Source organism: Pseudonaja textilis, chromosome 3 (assembly GCF_049901715.1).
Source record: "Pseudonaja textilis isolate UNSWEBS1 chromosome 3, rPseTex1.2, whole genome shotgun sequence".
NCBI classification, from domain to species: Eukaryota; Metazoa; Chordata; class Lepidosauria; order Squamata; family Elapidae; genus Pseudonaja; species Pseudonaja textilis.
In genome coordinates this window covers 187,181,562-187,201,170 of record NC_141992.1, presented here as the reverse complement: position 1 = coordinate 187,201,170, position 19,609 = coordinate 187,181,562, and the positions used below count along the sequence as shown (strand labels likewise).

General features: G+C 40.1%; 1 protein-coding gene across 2 annotated transcripts in view; it reads left to right on the top strand.

Annotated features, from left to right (window-relative positions):
- Nucleotides 1-18,884, top strand: part of WASHC5 (WASH complex subunit 5) — a 37,078-nt gene extending 18,194 nt beyond the window's left edge. For both annotated transcript variants that reach the window (XM_026703652.2, XM_087931687.1), the window contains exons 14-29: nucleotides 189-264; nucleotides 1,337-1,447; nucleotides 2,547-2,687; nucleotides 3,193-3,273; nucleotides 3,790-3,891; nucleotides 4,908-5,087; nucleotides 7,542-7,666; nucleotides 8,301-8,463; nucleotides 8,760-8,862; nucleotides 9,281-9,360; nucleotides 10,049-10,152; nucleotides 12,041-12,170; nucleotides 12,904-13,000; nucleotides 14,314-14,467; nucleotides 16,386-16,473; nucleotides 17,586-18,884. In XM_026703652.2, the coding sequence (XP_026559437.1) occupies nucleotides 189-264; nucleotides 1,337-1,447; nucleotides 2,547-2,687; nucleotides 3,193-3,273; nucleotides 3,790-3,891; nucleotides 4,908-5,087; nucleotides 7,542-7,666; nucleotides 8,301-8,463; nucleotides 8,760-8,862; nucleotides 9,281-9,360; nucleotides 10,049-10,152; nucleotides 12,041-12,170; nucleotides 12,904-13,000; nucleotides 14,314-14,467; nucleotides 16,386-16,473; nucleotides 17,586-17,642 (1,792 nt within the window). In that variant the 3' untranslated portion in view covers nucleotides 17,643-18,884. The remainder of the gene's footprint in view (nucleotides 1-188; nucleotides 265-1,336; nucleotides 1,448-2,546; nucleotides 2,688-3,192; nucleotides 3,274-3,789; nucleotides 3,892-4,907; nucleotides 5,088-7,541; nucleotides 7,667-8,300; nucleotides 8,464-8,759; nucleotides 8,863-9,280; nucleotides 9,361-10,048; nucleotides 10,153-12,040; nucleotides 12,171-12,903; nucleotides 13,001-14,313; nucleotides 14,468-16,385; nucleotides 16,474-17,585) is intronic.
- Nucleotides 18,885-19,609: the final 725 nt, after the last annotated feature.

Sequence of the window (19,609 nt, the reverse complement as noted above, 5' to 3'; positions counted from 1 at the left end):
TTAAATCTTAAGCATGTTAAGTCTGTTACACTAATTTTTGTGCGCATCTTCCTAAGCATAGCAGAAAACCACCCCGCTCATTTTTGGCAATTGTCAGAGGGCCACAAAAATATTTTCTCCTGGACTACGTATTGGTCTCAGCTTTTATGTTTCTGATCTATTTTTCCTCCCCTGCCTTCCCTTTCCAGCTTCACCTCTATCATGCAGGAAAGTATAAGAGTCAGCCCATCCATGGTAACCAAACTCCGGGCCACGTTTTTAAAGGTGAGTTTGTTAGTCTAACCGTACAATAACTCCAGCTTTTGGGGGGTCAGGTTGGGAATCCTTTATGGCTTTTGTAGGGGGGAGGGTTTATTTTTTTCCCCTCTTCAAATCCTTTGTCTCAGGTTTACAAATTTGATTTCCGAGACTATAAAAAAAACCTGATCTGTTTTATTTGGGCTTATTTCCAGAATGGAGTTAGGCCTTTGAAAAATAACTAAGGATCTTACTCAACATGGAATAGATTTTAGGAGTGGTTAGAGAGATAAGAGGTAGAAAATAGGCGAAGAAAGACTATTGTTACATATGAATTAAATATAAAGAGGGTTTATAATTACAAATACATTGATATAATTAGCAGAACTATAAACAAGCTAAAGCAGGGGTGGGCAAACTACGGCCCGCGGGCCACATCCGGCCCGTTGGTCTTTTTAATCCGGCCCGCCGAAGATTGGTACAGAATTACGGTTTGATGCGAATGATTGAATGGTTGCATTCATTTGATTTTGACTCATAATGACAGGCATTTTGACACCAGGTGGTGGCCCGTCTGTCAAATTTTAAAAGTCAATGAGGCCCCGAGCCAAAAAGTTTGCCCACCCCTGAGCTAAAGTAAAGAGAAATCTAGTTAAAATGACTCTGTTACGCTATTATTAGTAGTAGTATACATGTCAAGATCTCTGTTTTCTTCTTGATTTTTTGTAAATGATATGCCCTGACAATACACTGTATTCAAAATGTTTACAAATAAAAATAAAACATATATTAAAATGAAAAAGAAAAATAACTAAGAATCTCCTTGATTCAAGATACTTTCCACTTACGTAATCATTCTAATGATTTTCACTCTCATGGGTGGAAGTCTGAGGCTCAGTTTACACACCAAAGACAAAGCTTGCTGAGCCACATTTTGTTAAATAAGCTTCAACTGGCTGAGCTCATAGAGTACACAAAGCTACAAACCATGATTTATAAGGCACAGTGGCTAGATTCACTCCTTGCACTAAGCCACTAGCAAGAAAAAACAAAGTATATTTGGGAACCTTACTGACATTTCTGTCTCACTTGCTTCCAGCTGGCTTCAGCTCTTGACATGCCACTTCTTCGCATCAATCAAGCAAACAGTCCTGATCTTCTCAGTGTATCACAATATTACTCTGGAGAACTAGTGTCCTATGTGAGAAAGGTGAGCAGGATCACTTTTGTGGGATATTTTCTCCCCTGTTTCAAGAGTTCCCCTCTGGAAGAACTTTACAGTAGACCACTGTTTCTTAACCAGAATACAGAACAACAGAGTTTGAAGGTATCTTGGAGGTCTTCTAGTCCAACCCTCTGCTCAAGCAGGAGACCCTATAATATTATGGATAAATGGCTGTCCAATGTCTTTTTAAAAGACATCATCCTCCAATAATGGAGGAACCTCAACTCCATGAGACAAAGAGTTCTATTGGTTATTTGTTCTCACTGTCAGGAAATTTCTCCCTAGTTATAGGTTGGATTGGTGGACTTCCAGAATTTCTCATTGTGACTGACGAAGTCTGGAAATTGAAATCCACGCACGTTAAAAATTGCTGAAGTTGAGAAATATTTGCAGCAGGCTAACATAATTGAAGCTGAACCTCCTGGCTATTGAATCCAAAACAGCCTCCTCTAACCCAGCCCTGGAAGTCAGAAAGGAAGGTGCTTTGGATCTTCCTGCCAATCCAACGATAAAGAACAGAATAACAACCTAAGAATGTAAAGAGTAGTTGTGTAATCATGCAACGTTCAACATGGGAACTTTCATAATGAGAATATCCTCTATTTAAATCAATAAAGGTGGATCTCTAGATAGAAATATGTAACTTTACTGGAGAAGGAAAATCTAAAAAAAGAAAAGGAAGGTGTAGTAAATATATATACACCAAATTCTAAATAATATTAAGCTAAACAGTTTACTATAGCCTGTTGGATAGATCACACCTGTCTACGTGGTTGCTAGAAAGTCAGTTTGCTGTAATCCTGTAATCCTCGCTTAATGACCATTTGTTCAGTGACTGTTTTAAATTACAGTGGCATTGAACAAAGGGATTTATGATTCTCCTCCCCCCAAAATAAAAAATGAAAAAGCCTTTACTGACAGGTAACAAAAGATAACTTCTGCTAATTCAGATCTCTCTTTGTGCAATGCTTCAGTGGGACGCTTCATTGTCATGCTAAAAACTAGGGGGGTGTCACACCCCTTAAAGGAACTACAGCTTCACTAATCAATATCTTTGCATTTCTATGTTGTTTTTGGAGAAAAGGTTTTACAGATCATTCCGGAAAGCATGTTTACTTCTCTCCTGAAGATTATAAAACTGCAGACCCATGACATCATTGAGGTGCCAACTCGCTTGGACAAGGACAAGCTGCGAGATTATGCTCAACTTGGACCACGCTACGAGGTGCATCAAAATTGACAGGGTTAAGAGAGGTTAGGTGCACTTCTGGAATTGGTATGAAGTCATATTCCAGGAACAAGGACAGAATTTTGCAAGCTCAGGTTCAGGTGGGTTTGTCACCAAAGCCAGTCAGATGCTTTCAAGTAGTAGGACTTGATGGACATAGACAATTCCCATTTGTTTTTCCTAAGATTTTGTGAGACTAACAGACCATGAGGAATCCTTGGTACTCTCTGACCTTGGTTGTTAATAAGCAAGCTCAGAGAGTACCAAGGACCCTTCATTTCAGCCCTCAGCTAAAAATATTCTCCTTAGTGGTACTATCCAGACCAGGAGGCATTTTATGGGTGCAGATGAAGGTTTTCCTGCAGATCAAGGAATGGGAGAATGAGGACTTCAACTGCAGCTAAGGAAGAAAAAGGCTTCCTTATCAGTGATGTTCTTTTCACCTCCCCCAATGCTCTGGAGGTTCCTTCTAATGACCAACCTCTCCTTTCTTTCTCAAAAGGTTGCTAAGCTTACCCACGCCATCTCCATTTTCACAGAAGGCATCCTGATGATGAAAACGACATTGGTTGGCATCATCAAGGTAACATTTTCCATTGCGGTGATCAAGAAAATCCAGAAACCTGTCGATTCCTAAAGTTGGGTTTCATGAATTTGGGGATAGGTGGTGGGGGGGGCATGTGAAAATGACACAGTAGCATCACCTGAAGAAACAGGAATAGCAGTTTGAATGACATTTTTCAAGAGATATTTGTGTGTGTGTATGTGTCTTCAAATCTTCAACTTTCAGTGACTGCTTGGATTAGTCCCTGCAGTTATAGCTACCACATAATCTTCAAATGAGCCTTCATAAATCCTCCGTGGTTAACAGACTAGGATGGAAAACAACCTCAAGGGGAATCTACTACCAGAATATTGAAGACGTAGCTGTTCTACAAAAGGTTACCTCTCTTGGAGATTACTTATCTTCCTCAAGATAAAACTGTTCCGTTCAGCCGTAGCATAAGAGAGAGCAGGAAAGACGCACCCAACAAACAGAAAGGCAAATGAAGAAAATGTATTGGCACATTATGATTTCTCTCTTCTATGAGTTTTCCAGGTTGACCCAAAGCAGTTGCTTGAAGATGGAATTAGAAAGGAGCTGGTCAAACGTGTGGCTTTTGCCCTACACCGAGGGCTCACCTTCAACCCTAGAGCTAAGGTACAAGGTGAACTACTTCCAAGTTAGCCTAGTTCTTTATTATGGCACCAACAATTACGGTAAAATTATCATCCTTCCTTGTTCCTCTTTAGAAATGAAATGCTTCAAGTCATCTCCCTACAGCTTCATTAGAATTCTCTGTTGGCCAAGTGTGATTAGTCACACACAAGGAATGTGTGAAAGAGAGATTCATGAAAGAGAGGCTACACCCATCACACAATCTCAAATTCTGTTTTGGATTTATGGGCAATTCTTGAAAAAGGTGGTGGAACAGGGGTGTTCCAGCTTGAAAATACATTTTAAAAACCCTTGGAGCTAGAGCAGCCTTTCCTTATCTCCATCTTGTAGTGGTGAAATAGTTTCTCCTTGGAAGGGAGGGAGAAGGTTTCAGGGAAAAGAGCTGGAGGAGGAAATTCTGGAATAGCAGCATCTACAGATAGTCCTCAACTTATGACCACGGTTGGGAGCGAATTTCCATTCCTAGGCATGGCGGTTGTAAGTCGTGCTTGGTTTAACAACCTATTTTGCCACGATGGTTAAGCAGATCACGTTGGTAAGTGAATCGTGCAATTGTTAAGCAAATTTAGCTTGCATCGATTTTGCTTGTTGGAAGCCAGCTGTGAAGATTGCAAATGGCAATCACGTGACCCTGGGACATTGAAACCATGATTAAATAAATGCCAGTTGCCAAGTGCCTGAATTTTGATCACAAGATCATGTGGATGCTGCAACAGTCACAAGTGTAACGACTGGCTGTAAATCACTTTCTCCAGTGCCATTGTAACTTCGAACAGTCGCTAAATGAATGGCTGTAGGTTGAGGAGGGTTAAAGTAATCAAAATGGCAGCTGCAACTGTGCAGTTCAAACCCACAGTCCATCCTTAGCATCTCCCTTCATGAGTTTCCTACACCTGCCATTCTGCAGACATCCCTGAATGGAGAAATAAACAAAGTTAAAAAGGCAACGATGGTGAATATCCTTTTGATGGCTCTTTTGGTTTTCCCTATTTCCATAGTCCAGCGAGCTCATGCCCAGACTGAAAGATATGGCAGCCACAATGGATGGCTTCCACCGTTCCTTTGAGTACATCCAGGACTATGTCAACATCTGTGGATTAAAGATCTGGCAGGAGGAAGTGTCCCGAATTATTAATTACAACGTGGAGCAGGAATGCAACAACTTCTTAAGGACAAAGGTATTAAAACCCCTTAATTAAAAAGCTGTAGAATGTATGGAGGCCAATAGAAAAAAAGTATTTGTAGTTCAGGATTGCACTACAGTGTTCTTGATGCTCTCTGAACCCGATTGTTTTCTTGCAGACGCTTCATAACCCCACTAGGTAACATCATCAGTGCTAGAAGGGAGTGGGGTTTTCTGTCTGTTTATACACAAGTGGCTTGCAGAGGGAGAGCCCCACTCCCTTCTAGTACTGAAAATGTTGGGTAATGAAGCGTCTGCAAGAAAACAGTCAAGCTCAGAGAGCACCAAGGAGCCCACAATGGGGTTACTGAGTTACTATCTTATTCTTAAGGCTGCTTATTCAGAGGCCTGGTGTCCTCCTCTGAATTCCTCCTCTATTTCAACTCCAAAAATGTCTTGAGGAAATACTCTGTTGGCTGTAAGCATGTTGTGGCCTGCCGGCGGCTAGCGGACCTGGCGGTAGAGTCGAACAGTGAGGAGGTTGGGGAGGAACCCGGGCCAGTCCTAGAGGCTGAGGAAGACTCGAACGAGGGCTGTGCGTCAGAGGCAGAGATGGAGCCAGAGCAGGCTGGCAATCATCAGCTGCCTTCGGAGTCAGACAGCAGTGAGGAGGGGGAGCAGCTGGAGTCAGTTCCCAGCCTGCGTATGTGTAGAGCTGCCCAAAGGAAAGAACAATTACGAATTAATGGTTGATGTGGGAGTAAGGCCACAGGTGAACAGTGAATGGTCCCTCCCATAGGGATTAAAAGAGGAGGTGGCTTTTGCAGGAAACAGTTTGTTCATTTGTTGCAGCATTGTAAATATCTGTCTGTGCATCTCAGAGACTCTGTGACAAGCCCTTCCTTGTCAGCACTGCATTTGAAAATATTTACTTGGCAGCTCTCCAAGCTAGATAAGATCTGTGCCTCTAATTAGACCCCTGAAAGACTGTTTGCCAGGCCTTTGGCTGAAAGTGAATGCAAGAAATTCACCTTCATTTAATAAAAGGGGTTTTGCCAGGACAAAAAGTCTGCTTAGTACTTTGGGAGGAAGCCTAGGTCAGAACTAAGCATCTCCCCAGTCCTCTTCACAGAAAACTGGGCAGAAGGAGAGTATAAAACCATTCTGCCACAAGAAATTATCCGGACTGAATTCACACATTTCACTAAGAATTGTTTGCTTATTTAATTTGCTTTAATGCGTTGCATGAACCCAGCCAAATGTGGTTTAGTCAGTAGACCACAATTGAATAAGCTAAATTTCAGGCATGAGGTGTTAATCCAGTCCCAGTATTTATGGTACTAAATTGTTTCACTCACTTCAAATGCTGTGTTTTTCCTTTAACATTTTTTTTAATTGAGTTATTAAGATAAAAAGGATACAAAATAGGAAAGTAAATAGGAAAACAATGGGGTGGGTGGGAAGAAAAGTGAGGAAGGATTAGGAAAAAGAAAAAAAAGCACTGACTTCTGACTCTGTTGCAGTAAAGTAAGACAACAACATCAAATCACAACTTTTTGTTTTTTTCATAATAATATAAACTAGCCATTTCTATAAGGATCTGTCAATCTAATCAGTAAAACCCAAAATCAAAGTTTTGTCCTTTTCCACTTCAAGCACAAAATTCAGAAGCGGTCTTCACTTCAAGTGCTGTGTTTTAAAGTTAGGTAAAGGTAAAGGTTTCTCTTGCACATATGTGCTAGTCATTTCCGACTCTAGGGGGCGGTGCTCTCTCCTTTTCAAAGCCAAAGAGCCAGTGCTGTCCGAAGACATCTCCGTGGTCATGGCTGGCATGACTAAATGCTGAAGGCGCACGGAACGCTGTTACCTTCCCACCAAAGTGGTCCCTATTTTTCTACTTGCATTTTTATGTGCTTTTGAACTGCTAGGTTGGCAGAAGCTGGGACAAGCAACAGGAGCTCACTCCATTACGCGGCGCTAGGGATTTGACCCGCCAAACTGCCGACCTTCCTGATTGACAAGCTCACCGTCTTAGCCACTGAGTCACCACACCCCTCTTGTTTTAAAGTTACCCAATCCAGATGCAAACGTAGCGGTTGTAAGGCAGCCACTGTCACTGTTAAGTGAACGCTGCTGTAAAGCAAACTCATTGTTCGCAATGGGGTAACATTTGCCTAAAATTGGAAGTAAATGCTGGTTTCTGGCAAATATGTCAAAAAAACTTGGCAGTCACATGGCCATAGGGTGGAGAGCGGAACTTCAGAACCAGGTTATAAGTGACTGGGGGAGGGGGTGTCTGTCAAAACTTCGAACAGTCACTGGGTGACCAGTCATAAGTCGAAGACTGCCTGCTGCTGAGAGCAGCCATCAAGAACTCTGAAACCAACACCACTGATAGACAACACTAGGATACTGTGGTCTTGAAAAACAGCCTGATTGGCTTGAAAGCAGGTAATTATATGTATAGTCAGAGATAGCTGAGCATGATTTCAATGTGCGTGTCTTTCAGATTCAAGACTGGCAAAGCATCTACCAATCCACCCACATTCCAATACCCAAATTTGCGCCTACAGATGAATCTGTTACTTTTATTGGTCGCCTCTGCAGAGAAATTCTGAGAATCACTGACCCAAAGTAAGCAGACTATATCCTTTGCAAATCGCGATAGAAAATGGTTTTTTTCCTGACATCTTCGCATATGATCAGCAAGAGGAGGCTAAAGCGGATAAAACTTTAATAAAATCCCTACCCCCTTCATCTCTTAGGGAAGGTTGACTCAGCCTTCCATCCTTTTGAGGTCGGTAAAATGAGGACCCAGAATGTTGGGGGCAATAGGCTGACTGTGTAAACCTTTTAGAGAGGGCTGTAAAGTACTATAAAGCGGTATATAAGTCTGTGCTATTCTGTGCTATTCTCTATATCTTAAAAGAAAAAGCCTTCCTCCTCTTTCTCTCCTCTTCCACCTTCTTTTTTCATTTTCCTTTCCTTCCCTCTCCCTCCTCCTTCTCCTCCTTCTCCTCTCCCTACCTTTTCCCCCCTCCTTTTCTCTTCCTCCCCCTCCCCTCTTTTTTCTCCTTTTCCTTTCCCCCCCCCTTCCTCCTCCTCCTCCTCCCTCCCTTTCCTCCTCCTTCCCGAACTAGTCAAAAACTCAAAACTATATCTGCCCAACTTTATTCAATATCTGATTGTTTAAAAATTGCCAACTTGCTCGCAGATAAGATCCTTCCTTCAGTGGTGGCTACTTACCTCTTTATCTATTTCCCAAAAGGTCTGCCTGCTATATTGACCAACTTAACACCTGGTATGACATGAAAACTCACCAGGAAGTCTCCAACAGTCGCTTGCTTGCCGAGATCCAGAACACTTTGGGAACCTTTGGTCTCAACGGGTTAGACCGTCTTCTCTGCTTCATGATTGTCAAAGAGTTGCAGGTAACCAGGCCCCAGCCCTGCTCCAGTTCACAAAACAAGTCTGCTTAGACCAGTGTTTCTCAATCTTGACAGCTTGAAAGCTTTAAGATGTGTGGACTTCATCTCCCAGAATTCCCCAACCAGCATTCTTTGGAAGTCCATACATTTTAATGTTGCCAAAGTTGAAAAAACATATAGCTGCAGCCAAGATCCTGGGTTCCATTCTGGATTATTCATGCCATATGAAACGCGGTATGTGCCGCCTCAGTGGATTTTTCTGCCAAATATCCCAAAGCGTCTCTTTCTTTTCTCTCCAGAATTTCCTCATCATGTTTCAGAAAATAGTACTGCGTGATAAAGGGGTCCATGAAGCACTGAAGTCTCTCATGAGGAGTGTCAGCCCCCTGAAAGGACTTGTGGGTAAGTTCCCTTCAAGCAGGACCCTGGCAGTCGAGTCAGAGGAGTTGGAGGGGTTGCCTGGGTTACCGTCAGGCTCTGAGGGGCAGGAGGTCTCAGAGCCAGATGCAGAGCAAGGCCCATCTACTCACGGTCAGGCGGGGAGACAGCTGTTTTGGGGGCCTGAGCTGAACGAAGCGAGAGGAATAGCTGGGGCCTGTCCCAGATGCATATATGCGCAGAGAAGCGCAGAGAAGAGAGCAACTTAGGGACTGAAGGCCAGTAACTTTGAACGGTCATTAAAGGAACTGTTGTAAGTCAAGGACTACCTGTACTTGCCCTCAGAGTATTTTTATGAGGTAGTGGAAACAGAATAATAATCCTAAAGAGAGGAATGGGAAGGCGGTTCTGAAATTATTTTTCTCTCAATATTCTATTGCAGTCAATTGTAATCGAGTCTACTCTGCAGCAATTACCAAAACACAGAAGATCTGGGCTGCCTACCTGGACACAATTATGAAGGTATTTTGGCTATAACTGTCATGGGGCAGAAAACATTTGGGGACTCTCCAGCTGAGAGATGTTTGGGAGCTGCATCTTACCAGCAGAATCCACCTTGAGGATGTTCTAAATGTATCTGAAAATGTTCTCACAATCTCTGATGTTGAGAAAGCTAAACAGAGCTGGACCTGGTTAATTCTTGGGTGGGTGGCTACCAGAAAATCCCAGGCTTTTGTCTAGACCAGGAAATTGGAAAAACATGGATATGTAAATAAAATGCAACAGCCATGTTGTTCTTTAATAGAAGGGTAAAACTTGAAGTTTTGATTGCTGTAAGAAATAGCTAAGTTAGCTGAGGCTCCATTAATGTCAGAATCATACACGCATTCCTTAAGGAGTTAGATGCCTGTTTTCTTGGGACCAATTATCTTAGAAGTCAGTTGAGTCTTTTGAATCGTAACGTAGAGAATTAGGATGCTCTTTCTTATATTACCCTTTTTCGGATAAATGGGATTCTGGAAGTTGAAGGATCAATACTTCTGGGATGTCTTGGGAAAACCTCCATGAGGGCTATAATGGTAACTTTTAATTGGTAATCCTCAGTGTCCATTAAAAAAAACACTATTTTAGGCAATAAATTGTATTTATTCCTATTCATTCCTTTTCATTTTGGGGGGGGGTCTTTTAATTCTCATCATCTCCTCCGTAGGTTGGCCAGATGCAAATTTTAAGACGCCAAATAGGCAACGAACTGAATTATTCCTGCAAATTCGACTCCAAGCATTTAGCCGCTGCCCTGGAGAACCTTAACAAGTAAGACTACAAGTTTCTTGGGGACCAGCTTGTGTCACTGGGATGGCAACAGTGATGATAATAGTTTCTCATATCCTGGGATGGTAATATAAATCATAATAACTTTTCAAATCCATGTGTGTCAAAAGAGAACATCTACAATTTGAGGTGTTCCTCTCAACTCAGAATGCTGAGCAAAGTTGGGTAGAGTCATGGTTTCAAAACAATACGTTGCATCACAAAGATCTCAAAATTCGTCTCTAAACATTTCTGGATTATGGTAGCAGGAAACAATTATCCACCCAATTTTTGGAATCCTCCTGAAATCTGATCCAGATTTATGTTCATCCAAGCTAGGTGGTCCCAATTTTTTATTTGGCCCTTAATTGTAGCCATGGCCATCAGTTCGGTTTTGAAAGAAATCAAGACCTATTTTGGGAGGAATCAAATGTGAACGGCTATTAATCTCATTGACCCTTTCCAAGCTCCAGAATCCTAAGCTTACAAAACCTTAAATAGCAGCTGCTGGGGGAAAATAGAGGAGGGGGTTTATTTGTTTGTTTGTTTGTTAAATTTATTTGCCATCTATCTCGCTGTGGGGCTGCTGTAGATAGCTTACAATAGTAAAAAGGAAGAGAAATGAAAAAAAAACCACGTAAAGAGAACCTAAGTAAAATAGTAGAACAATAAAATAAACAGTGATGAAGGAACACAATGGTCAGCAAAAGGATGGATGGTTGGGAGTGGGAATTTGAGGTGGGAATTTGAGGTGGAGCCTGCCATCAATGTAGCAGCCACTTCTAGCATAAAATTCTCTATCTGGGAAATAAAATGGAAATGCAAGCAAACATATAGAACAAGGGAGATGTAGTAGGAACTGAGGAACTGTTAGGGAAAAATAAGACCTAGATAGATATTTAGACTAGAATCTAAAATTATTTAGGGTTAGGGTTTAGGTCTGTTGTAGAAATGTACAGAAATATGTAATGAATGATATAAATGTGGCTTCTGTTTTCTGTTATAGCCATGAAATACTAAATTATAGCATACAGATTATAAATATCCCTGAAGGACCCCTTAGATATATTAAGAGATATTCCCTTTGTTGTATATGAGAATCAGATCTTAAAAGATGATATAGTTTGTTTGTTAATATTAACTGAGAATTAAGTTTTAATATAGACAATATATTTAAAAAACTGTCAAATTTTATATATATATATATAGTATTTATATATATATATATATATATATATATATATAATATATATATATATATATATATATATATATATATATATATATATATATATATATATATATAAATATATATAAATATATATATATATATATATATATATATATATATATATATATATATATATATATATATATATATATATTTTTAATGTACTGCCAAGAAATGATACGGAAATATGTCGACACAAACTTCAGTATAGAAACTTTTGTAAATTCTTTCTTTTAACATTTTACCTTTCGTAAACTTTTTAATATTTTGAACGTTAATAAAGTTTTGTTTCAAAATAAAAAAAAAATTCCCTATCTGGTTCCCAGACCTACTGGCAGAGCTGGGTCAAAATAACGGAGTTGGAAGGGACCTTAGAGGTCTTCTAGTCCAACCCACTGCTCAAGTAGGAGATCGTATACTATTTCAGAAAAATGGTTGTCCAATTTCTTCTTCAAAAACCTCCAGTGTTGGAGCATCCATACCTTCAGGCTCTTGCGGAAGGCTAGGAGGGTGGGAGCAACTGGGCGCTGGGATTGCTGTCCTCTCAAATATTTGGGCTTTTCAAATCCATTCTAATTACTGTGGGACATAAAATACAGAAATGGGTTGGCCTTTGGCCTGATTCAGTAAAGCTGCTATGGTATTCTTTTCCTCTTGTAGAGCAATCCTGGCTGATATAGAGGCCCACTATCAAGATCCTTCTTTGCCTTGTCCCAAAGAAGATAACACCTTGCTGTATGAAATTACTGCTTACCTGGAGGCTGCTGGCATCCATAATCCACTGAATAAGGTGAGGCCGTTTTCCTTATTAAGCTAGCTCAGCCCTTGATGCCATCCCAATGTGTTGCACCAAACGCTGGCATGTTTAGTCAGCAGGGCCTTCTAACCTATGAGACACCATCTTTACTAAGGGGTCTCCATTCTTTTTTTTAACTGTGAAAAAACGGTGTGAAGCCTGCAGGAAAAGAATTTGTTTTTTTTTGGAAAAAGAGGCAGCAGAGCTTAGACTGGAGGGGTGAGATTAGGGAAAGAGATATGAGGAAAATGTATTTGTTTGTTTAAATTTATGACGCAACCCCGCAACAACTCTGGACAGCATAGAAACAGTGTGCCAGCGATACAGGCAGAAGTAGATAATGTATTTGTCATCCCTTCAAGCTTTATTTCAAAAGTCCCACCCAACATTCAGAAGTTGTGGATAGGGCTTCTTTAGTGAAGGTACCTTAATTAAACAGCATCTTCAAAAAAAAGTTCTCTGATCCTTAACTTGATGGTCTATTTACTCAACTGTAGAACTATCCTATTAATTTCTTTTGTTCAATAGATTATTTTCCTCCCCTCTGTTCTTTCTTTTCATCGATCTAGCTTAGCATAATCTCTTTTTCTTCAGTTTTTTAAAGTGATCTTTTAAAAAAAAGATATATGAATTTTATTACTTTGCTGTCTAAAACGGGGATTGCAAAATAATGATTTTTAAAAAAATAATAATAATATATTCTTTCCTTCAAAATGTTCTTTACCAGATCTACATTACAACGAAACGTTTGCCATATTTCCCCATTGTGAATTTTCTGTTTCTGATTTCTCAGTTGCCAAAACTTCAGTACAGTAAAAACTCAGGTATAGTATAATTCTTCTGTATCCTTTAACTTTAAGCATAGTGATTAAGAAAGCATTTTCACTCCAGCAAAATTACCAGCACTCAAATTTCCTTGCAAATAGAATTGCAAAGAGTTTAATTGCTCTAAATTTGACCTATAATTCTTACGAGTTCTGGTGAGATGATCAGTGATCCAAGATAGTTGGAATTTTAGGGCAAAATAGAGGAACCCTAAGTAGGATGACTAGATTTGACTGTATAATTTGAATGATTGTGAAGATTTACCTTTTCTTGCATTATATTTCAATATACTCTGTGTGTGTATCTGCCATTTCCCTGAAAATATGACCTACCCTGAAAGTAAGTCCTAGCTTGATTTTTATGTGTGCGCCCAATATAAGCTCTACTCCCAAAATAAGCCCTAATTAAGATCCCACCCACTTGAGTGCACGGGTAAAAATTAAGCTAGGGTGGGGATGGGGGTTGAAGCTGCTCTACTACTTACCTTTGGACAGCTGTAGCCAGGTCTCGCACACCCCGACACCTGCCTTGCCGGCCCATTTCTTCTGCAGCCGGCAACATTAGCAAGGCTTTCCTGAAAGCCTCTGTAGCTGGTAACAAAGCTCCAGATCAATCCAGAGTTCTGTTATCGGCTACAGAGGCCTTCAGAAAAGCCTTGCCAGCCACAGAAGAAGTTCTTGAAGGCCTCCGACAACAAAAAGGAGGCCGGGGGCGACATGCTCAAATGAGGTTAGTCAGTGAATGCCATCCCCCAAAATAAGACCTGGTGCCTTTTTTTGGTGGCAAAATATAAGACGGGGTCTTATTTTCGGAGGAAACGTGTGTGTATGTGTGTGTGTGTATATCTCAATATGTCTGTGTGTCTAGTTTTATAGTTATATGCATGTTTTTTGCCCATCAGAATAGATACCTGTATATAAATACATGTCCGTATAGTGTGTGTGTGTGTGTGTGTGTGTGTGTGTAGTTGGCTCCCTCTGCTAAGCCATGGAGATGAACTCCACCCCACTAGAGTTGGATACAACTGGACAAAGAAAACCTTTCATGTACAAATTCCGTTTAAGTTCCTTTTGGGGGATGGTTGTTCTTGAGCAATAAACTGTTCCTTGGATGCAGCTTGCAAATATTAAAGTGAACTATAATCCAGGGTGAATATTACAGAGAGAATCCATTTCTCCACTTTTTCTCCACTATGTAACACGAATTTTCCATAGTATTTTGAATTGCCGCCACCAGCGGTGTCTTTTTATGCAGCAACCCACTCCCCCAAATGATGAGGAAATGTACTGGGTTAGTTTTTGTTTTCCTTCAGGGATGGTGTGTCGAAAGCCAGCCGATCCTATTGACTGGCCACCTCTGGTCCTGGGACTCCTGACCTTGCTGAAGCAGTTTCATTCACGCTATACTGAACAGTTTCTGGGTCTGATCGGTCAGTTTGTTCGCTCCACAATGGAACAGTGCACCAGGTACCAACCTCTCCTTCACGAAGCCCTCGCTGCCTTCCCTTAGCAACAGAGCATATGTTAGGAGGATTAGATGCTCCTTCAAAGGGCAGCTGGATAAGCCATTATCCACGAAGCTCAATTTCTGAGTTGAGTATTGACACTCCATGGTTAAGAAGACATGAGCTGCTCAGTAGAGGGTGGAGAATATCTGGCCTTTGGATGTTGCTAAGTTACAGCTTGCAACAGTCCAAGTTGGCTAATGATTAGGGCAGTGGTAGTATTCAAATTTTTTTACTACCGGTTCTGTGGGAGTGGTTTGGTGGGCTGGGTGTGGCTTGGTGGACATGGCAGGGGAAGGATACTGTAAAATCCAGATTCCCACCCCACTCCAGGGGAAGGATACTTCAAAATCCCCATTCTCTCCCCACCCCACTAACCTGCTTTCCAGTTCCATTCTCCTGTGCAGGGCAACAAAAGAAGACCCAGCCAATCAACTGGGACTCAGGAAGCAGAGAATAGATAGGCGGGGCCAGTCAGAGGTGGTATTCTGAACTGCTCAAAATTTCCGCTACCGGTTCTCCAGAACTGGTCAGAACCAGCTGAATACCACCTCTGGATTAGGATTCTGAAAGTTGTAGTTTACCAACAGCAGAGGGCCATAGTTTCCCCAACTTCAGTAAAATTAAATGTTGGATCACTGGTGTGTCCCTTTTCTAAACTTGAGTTAAACTCTTTAAACCTGTTTGAAATGTGGTCGACAGAATTGTGCATCGATAATACACTCCATAACATTGATTTTTTTTTTGTCAATGGCTAAGTTTACATTGTCTTAAGGCCCAGTTAACAAATCACATGACGTGCAAAGCTAGTCAGCCAAACCACATATTGACCTCAAATCTGTAAATCCGATCCTTGACAGAACTTGTAACATCAGTTCTTTTTAATACTTCTAGCTTGGAGGCCTGGGATTTGTCTCCTGGTCAAATATTTACCAGGTTTTGTGGTTTAACATTTTTATTGACTTATAAGATAAAATAAGATACAGAATATGAAAGTAAATAGGAAAGCAGTGGGGAGGAAGAGGGGGAAGAGAAGTAAGGAAGGATTAGGAAAAAGGAAAAGAAGCATTGATTTCTGACTCTCTCTTGTTACAGTAAAATAAGGCATTAACATCAGATCATAACTTTTTGTTTTTTCATAATAATATAAACTAGCTATTTCTATAAGGATCTCTCAGTCGGTGAAACCCAAAATCAAAGTTTCATTCTTTTCTACTTCAAGTACAAAGTTCAGAAGCGGTCTCCATATGGAAACAAAAGTACTTATATTTTCTTTAATCAAAAGAGTCAATTTTGTCATTTCTACCAACTCCATCAACTTCTGCAACCATTCACCCGTGGTAGGAATCAAAGTGTCCTTCCATTTTGTGCATGCAATAGTCTTGCTGCTGTCAACATATATAGTAACAAAATTCCAAAAATTTTTTCAAGAGGTCTTTTTTCATTAGGCCCAAAAGGAAAAATTCTGGTTTCATCTTTATCTTCATTTTCAAAATTTTCTGTATTAAAATATGTATCATATGCTCCCAATTTTTTTTTTGCTTTATCACATGTCCACCATAGATGATAAAAAGTCCCTTCTTGACTTTTACATTTTCCAACATTCATCTGACATACCTTTATACATCTTAGATTAACTTACAGGTTTAATCCCTCTTAAAATAAGAGGCGGTAGGGGAAGATCGGGCAGTTTCAGCTAGGTTCTGCATCTGCTGTGCTGTGACACAAAATGGCTCCATTCTAAATCATCCTTAAATTAAGTTGAACATATATGGAGGTGAGAGGTGCTTCCTTCAACATTGATGTGTTTTCTAGCTGGCTCATCAGAGATGTACCAAAATTAAAAGCATTTTGTGTTGTGGTTTTGTGCCTATTTGCAGCCAGAAGGTCCCGGAAATGCCAGCAGATGTTGTGGGTGCCCTGCTGTTTTTACAAGATTACGTTCATTACACAAAATTACCAAGAAGAGTGAGTATAACAAGGGTTTTTTTGCGAATGAGTCCAATGTACTGAATGGACAAAAGCATCCAGAATTTTTGCCTGTGTTTCTTAGATCATCCTTAGATATGCTGTAGAGCCGCGATGGCAAACCTATGGCACGCATGCCGGAAGTGGCACGCAGAGCCACTTCTGCCAGCATGAAAGAGGTCGCCTGGAAGAGTCCCACTGTGCATGTGCGCCCGCCACCTGCCCAACAGCTGATTGTCGGGTATCTGGTGTGCATGTGCAGGGGGCGGAGGTGCACGTGGGGGGGGGGGTCGCGTGCGCATGCACAGGGGGTTTGGGGGGGCTGCACACATTGCCTTCTGGGTGCTGGCACGCCAAGCGTGCATGCACAATTTTTGGCACGGGAGCCCAAAAAGGTTAGCCACCACTGCTATAGAGCACAGTTTCCCAAACTTGGCGAAATTTTAAGATATGTGGACCTCAACCACCAGAATTCCCCAGCCTGTATGACCATTTCCCCTAGGAAGATCATCTCTGATAATTCTGATTTTAAAAGGCAGCCACAGCTGAGAAAGATAAAGGAATAATTGAGCAGTTTGCTTTGCAAGGCTGACTTGCTTGGAATTCAGACATCACACTCTGAATAACGTAGTTCACCATTAATTTGGAACAAGACTAATGTTTTTCTGAAAATAAGTTTTGATCTGCAACTGGCGAGCTTAACCAAAACTAAATGAAGTAACTGTAGATTGAATAAAAATAGCAATGGCTACTCCTTAATAATTCTTGTACGGTTGCAGTTTCCCACTTCATGCCTAAGTGCTTCTATTCAGAAAGCCAAGATCTCAAATATAGAAATAGTTTGAAACATTTGGAAATGTAAAGCAAAAGATTGAGGGTGGGACTTTTTAAATATTTTAGTGCACTGAAAAAAACTTGAAAATCAGTACATACGTTTTCTCTTCCTTTTTTGCCTCTTTTTGCACTTCTGCACTTTTCTTTAACTTTCTCGGTTTTTTAAATTTGCATTTTACCATACAATTAAGTTCTATTTGTATTTTACCATACAATAACATTTTAAAAAGTGAAGAAACAAATATTTCACAGGAATAATGAGCCCTTTCTTTCCTTAGGTGGTCGAGGCCCATGTGCCTAATTTCATTTTTGATGAATTTCGGACAGTTCTATGAAATATCAACTGCTGGTTCTGAATGGAAAGAAGAAAAAACAAACCTCAAAAAGTGATAAGGAGAGGAAAAATCATTTCCAAATATATGAGTTTGCTAATCACCGAGTATTAATATTCTTCATAAAAATAACTGGAATCATGGCATCATAGCCAATGGATTATTAAATTCAAGCAGTGTATATTTTGTACTTTAACCTATGACGTACACAATTCCTTTACAAAAATCATCTGTTCCTAGAGAACAGCATGTGAATAGGAAATGATATTTTTTCGTAACACAACTAAAAAAAAATAACAACAGTGAAATGAATGGATTGTAAATGTTTACCATTTTCACCAGTGCATTATTTACATAATACCGTCATGTATGTTAATTAGAATCCAAATAATGAAGTCGGAAGGGACCTTGGAGGTCTTCTAGTCCAACCTTCTGCTCAGGCAGGAGGCCAATACCATTTTAGATAAATGGTTCTCCAGTCTCTTCTTTACAACTTAAAGTGGAGCTTCCACTACCACTGATTAATTGTCCTGTCAGGAAATGTCTCCTTAGTTCTAGGTTGCTTCTCTCTTTGATTAATTTTCATCCATTGCTTCTGGTCCTGCCTTCAGATGCTTTGGAGAATAGGCTGAACTCCTCTACTTTGTTGGGAGTCCCTGAGACATTGGAACACTGCAGTCATGTCTCCCCTAGTCCTTCTTTCATTAAATTAGACATATCCAATTCCTGCAGCTGTCTCTCACATGTTTTAGCCTTCAGTCCCCTAAATCATCCTTGTGGCTCTTCTCTGCATTATTTCTAAAGTCTCAACATCTTTTTTATATCATGGTGACCAAAACTGAAAGCAACATTCCAAGTGTGATCTGAACCAAGGCATTATAAAGTAGAACTAACACTTCATGTGATCTTGAGTCAATCCTTCTGTTAATAACCTATTCAATATTAATATACAATTGTATACAGTATACAATTGATGAAGCTTGCATGCTATGTTTGATCCAAGGTTTGCTGACTTCCTGGCTTATTTGATATTAGACAATGATGCTATTTTTCTCCTTGTCAAATGCCAGAAGTCACAGCGATCTTGTCATACTTCTACTAGTATCAGCAAGCTCCCATTTGTCCCCTTAGCTTAAATAAACTAGCCATGCTTGTAATAGACACATACTATTCAAAGAATGTCTTAGTAGTAAGGTTGGACCATAAGACAGCATTATATTTATTCAATAAATTTTTACTTGCTAATTCTCCTGTTTGATCTTAAATTTCTAATTTAACTAATACATCATATTCCTGTTTGTTAGATCTCTCATATCCACAATTTGAGGTAGCTTTTTCCATATAATTACACACCTTCAATACTTGGACAACTATGAAAAGGTCAAAATAACTCCTCAGTTTTGTTCAGCATAAGATGAGAAACTTGGATAATTATAATATTTATTATATTAAGATACAATAATAAATTCTTGAAAGCCTGTCCAACTTTCTCTCTTTCCCATCTTATAGTATACAAGATCAAGGTGAGGTTAAGAGTTTCTGCCTCCCATTTCTGGACATCCAATTGGCAACTAGCACAGAATCCCAACATTATAGAAAATGAGAATGTAAATTAAGAGTTGGACAAAAAACGATCAGAAAAGCAAGAATTTATTATAAGTTCTGGGCTATAACAATAACGAGAATGTAGAAGTTCACCCCTCTTCCCCAAAGGTTAAAAGTTGCACACTTTAATGTAACAACAATAATATATATTGAAAACTTACAATGACACCCTGTAGTGGTACTGGTTTGTTTTTTAATTCCAATTGAATCAATGTTTGTCTTGGCACTGCCTATTCCTGGCACCCATTTAAAAACAAAACCCTTACGCGCGCACCCCTCAAAAAAAAAATGTTTTTGGACCTGCCAGAAGACTCTTCCCCTTCTTTCTATAATTGAATGGAAAAGAAAATGGAGAAGATCCCTAG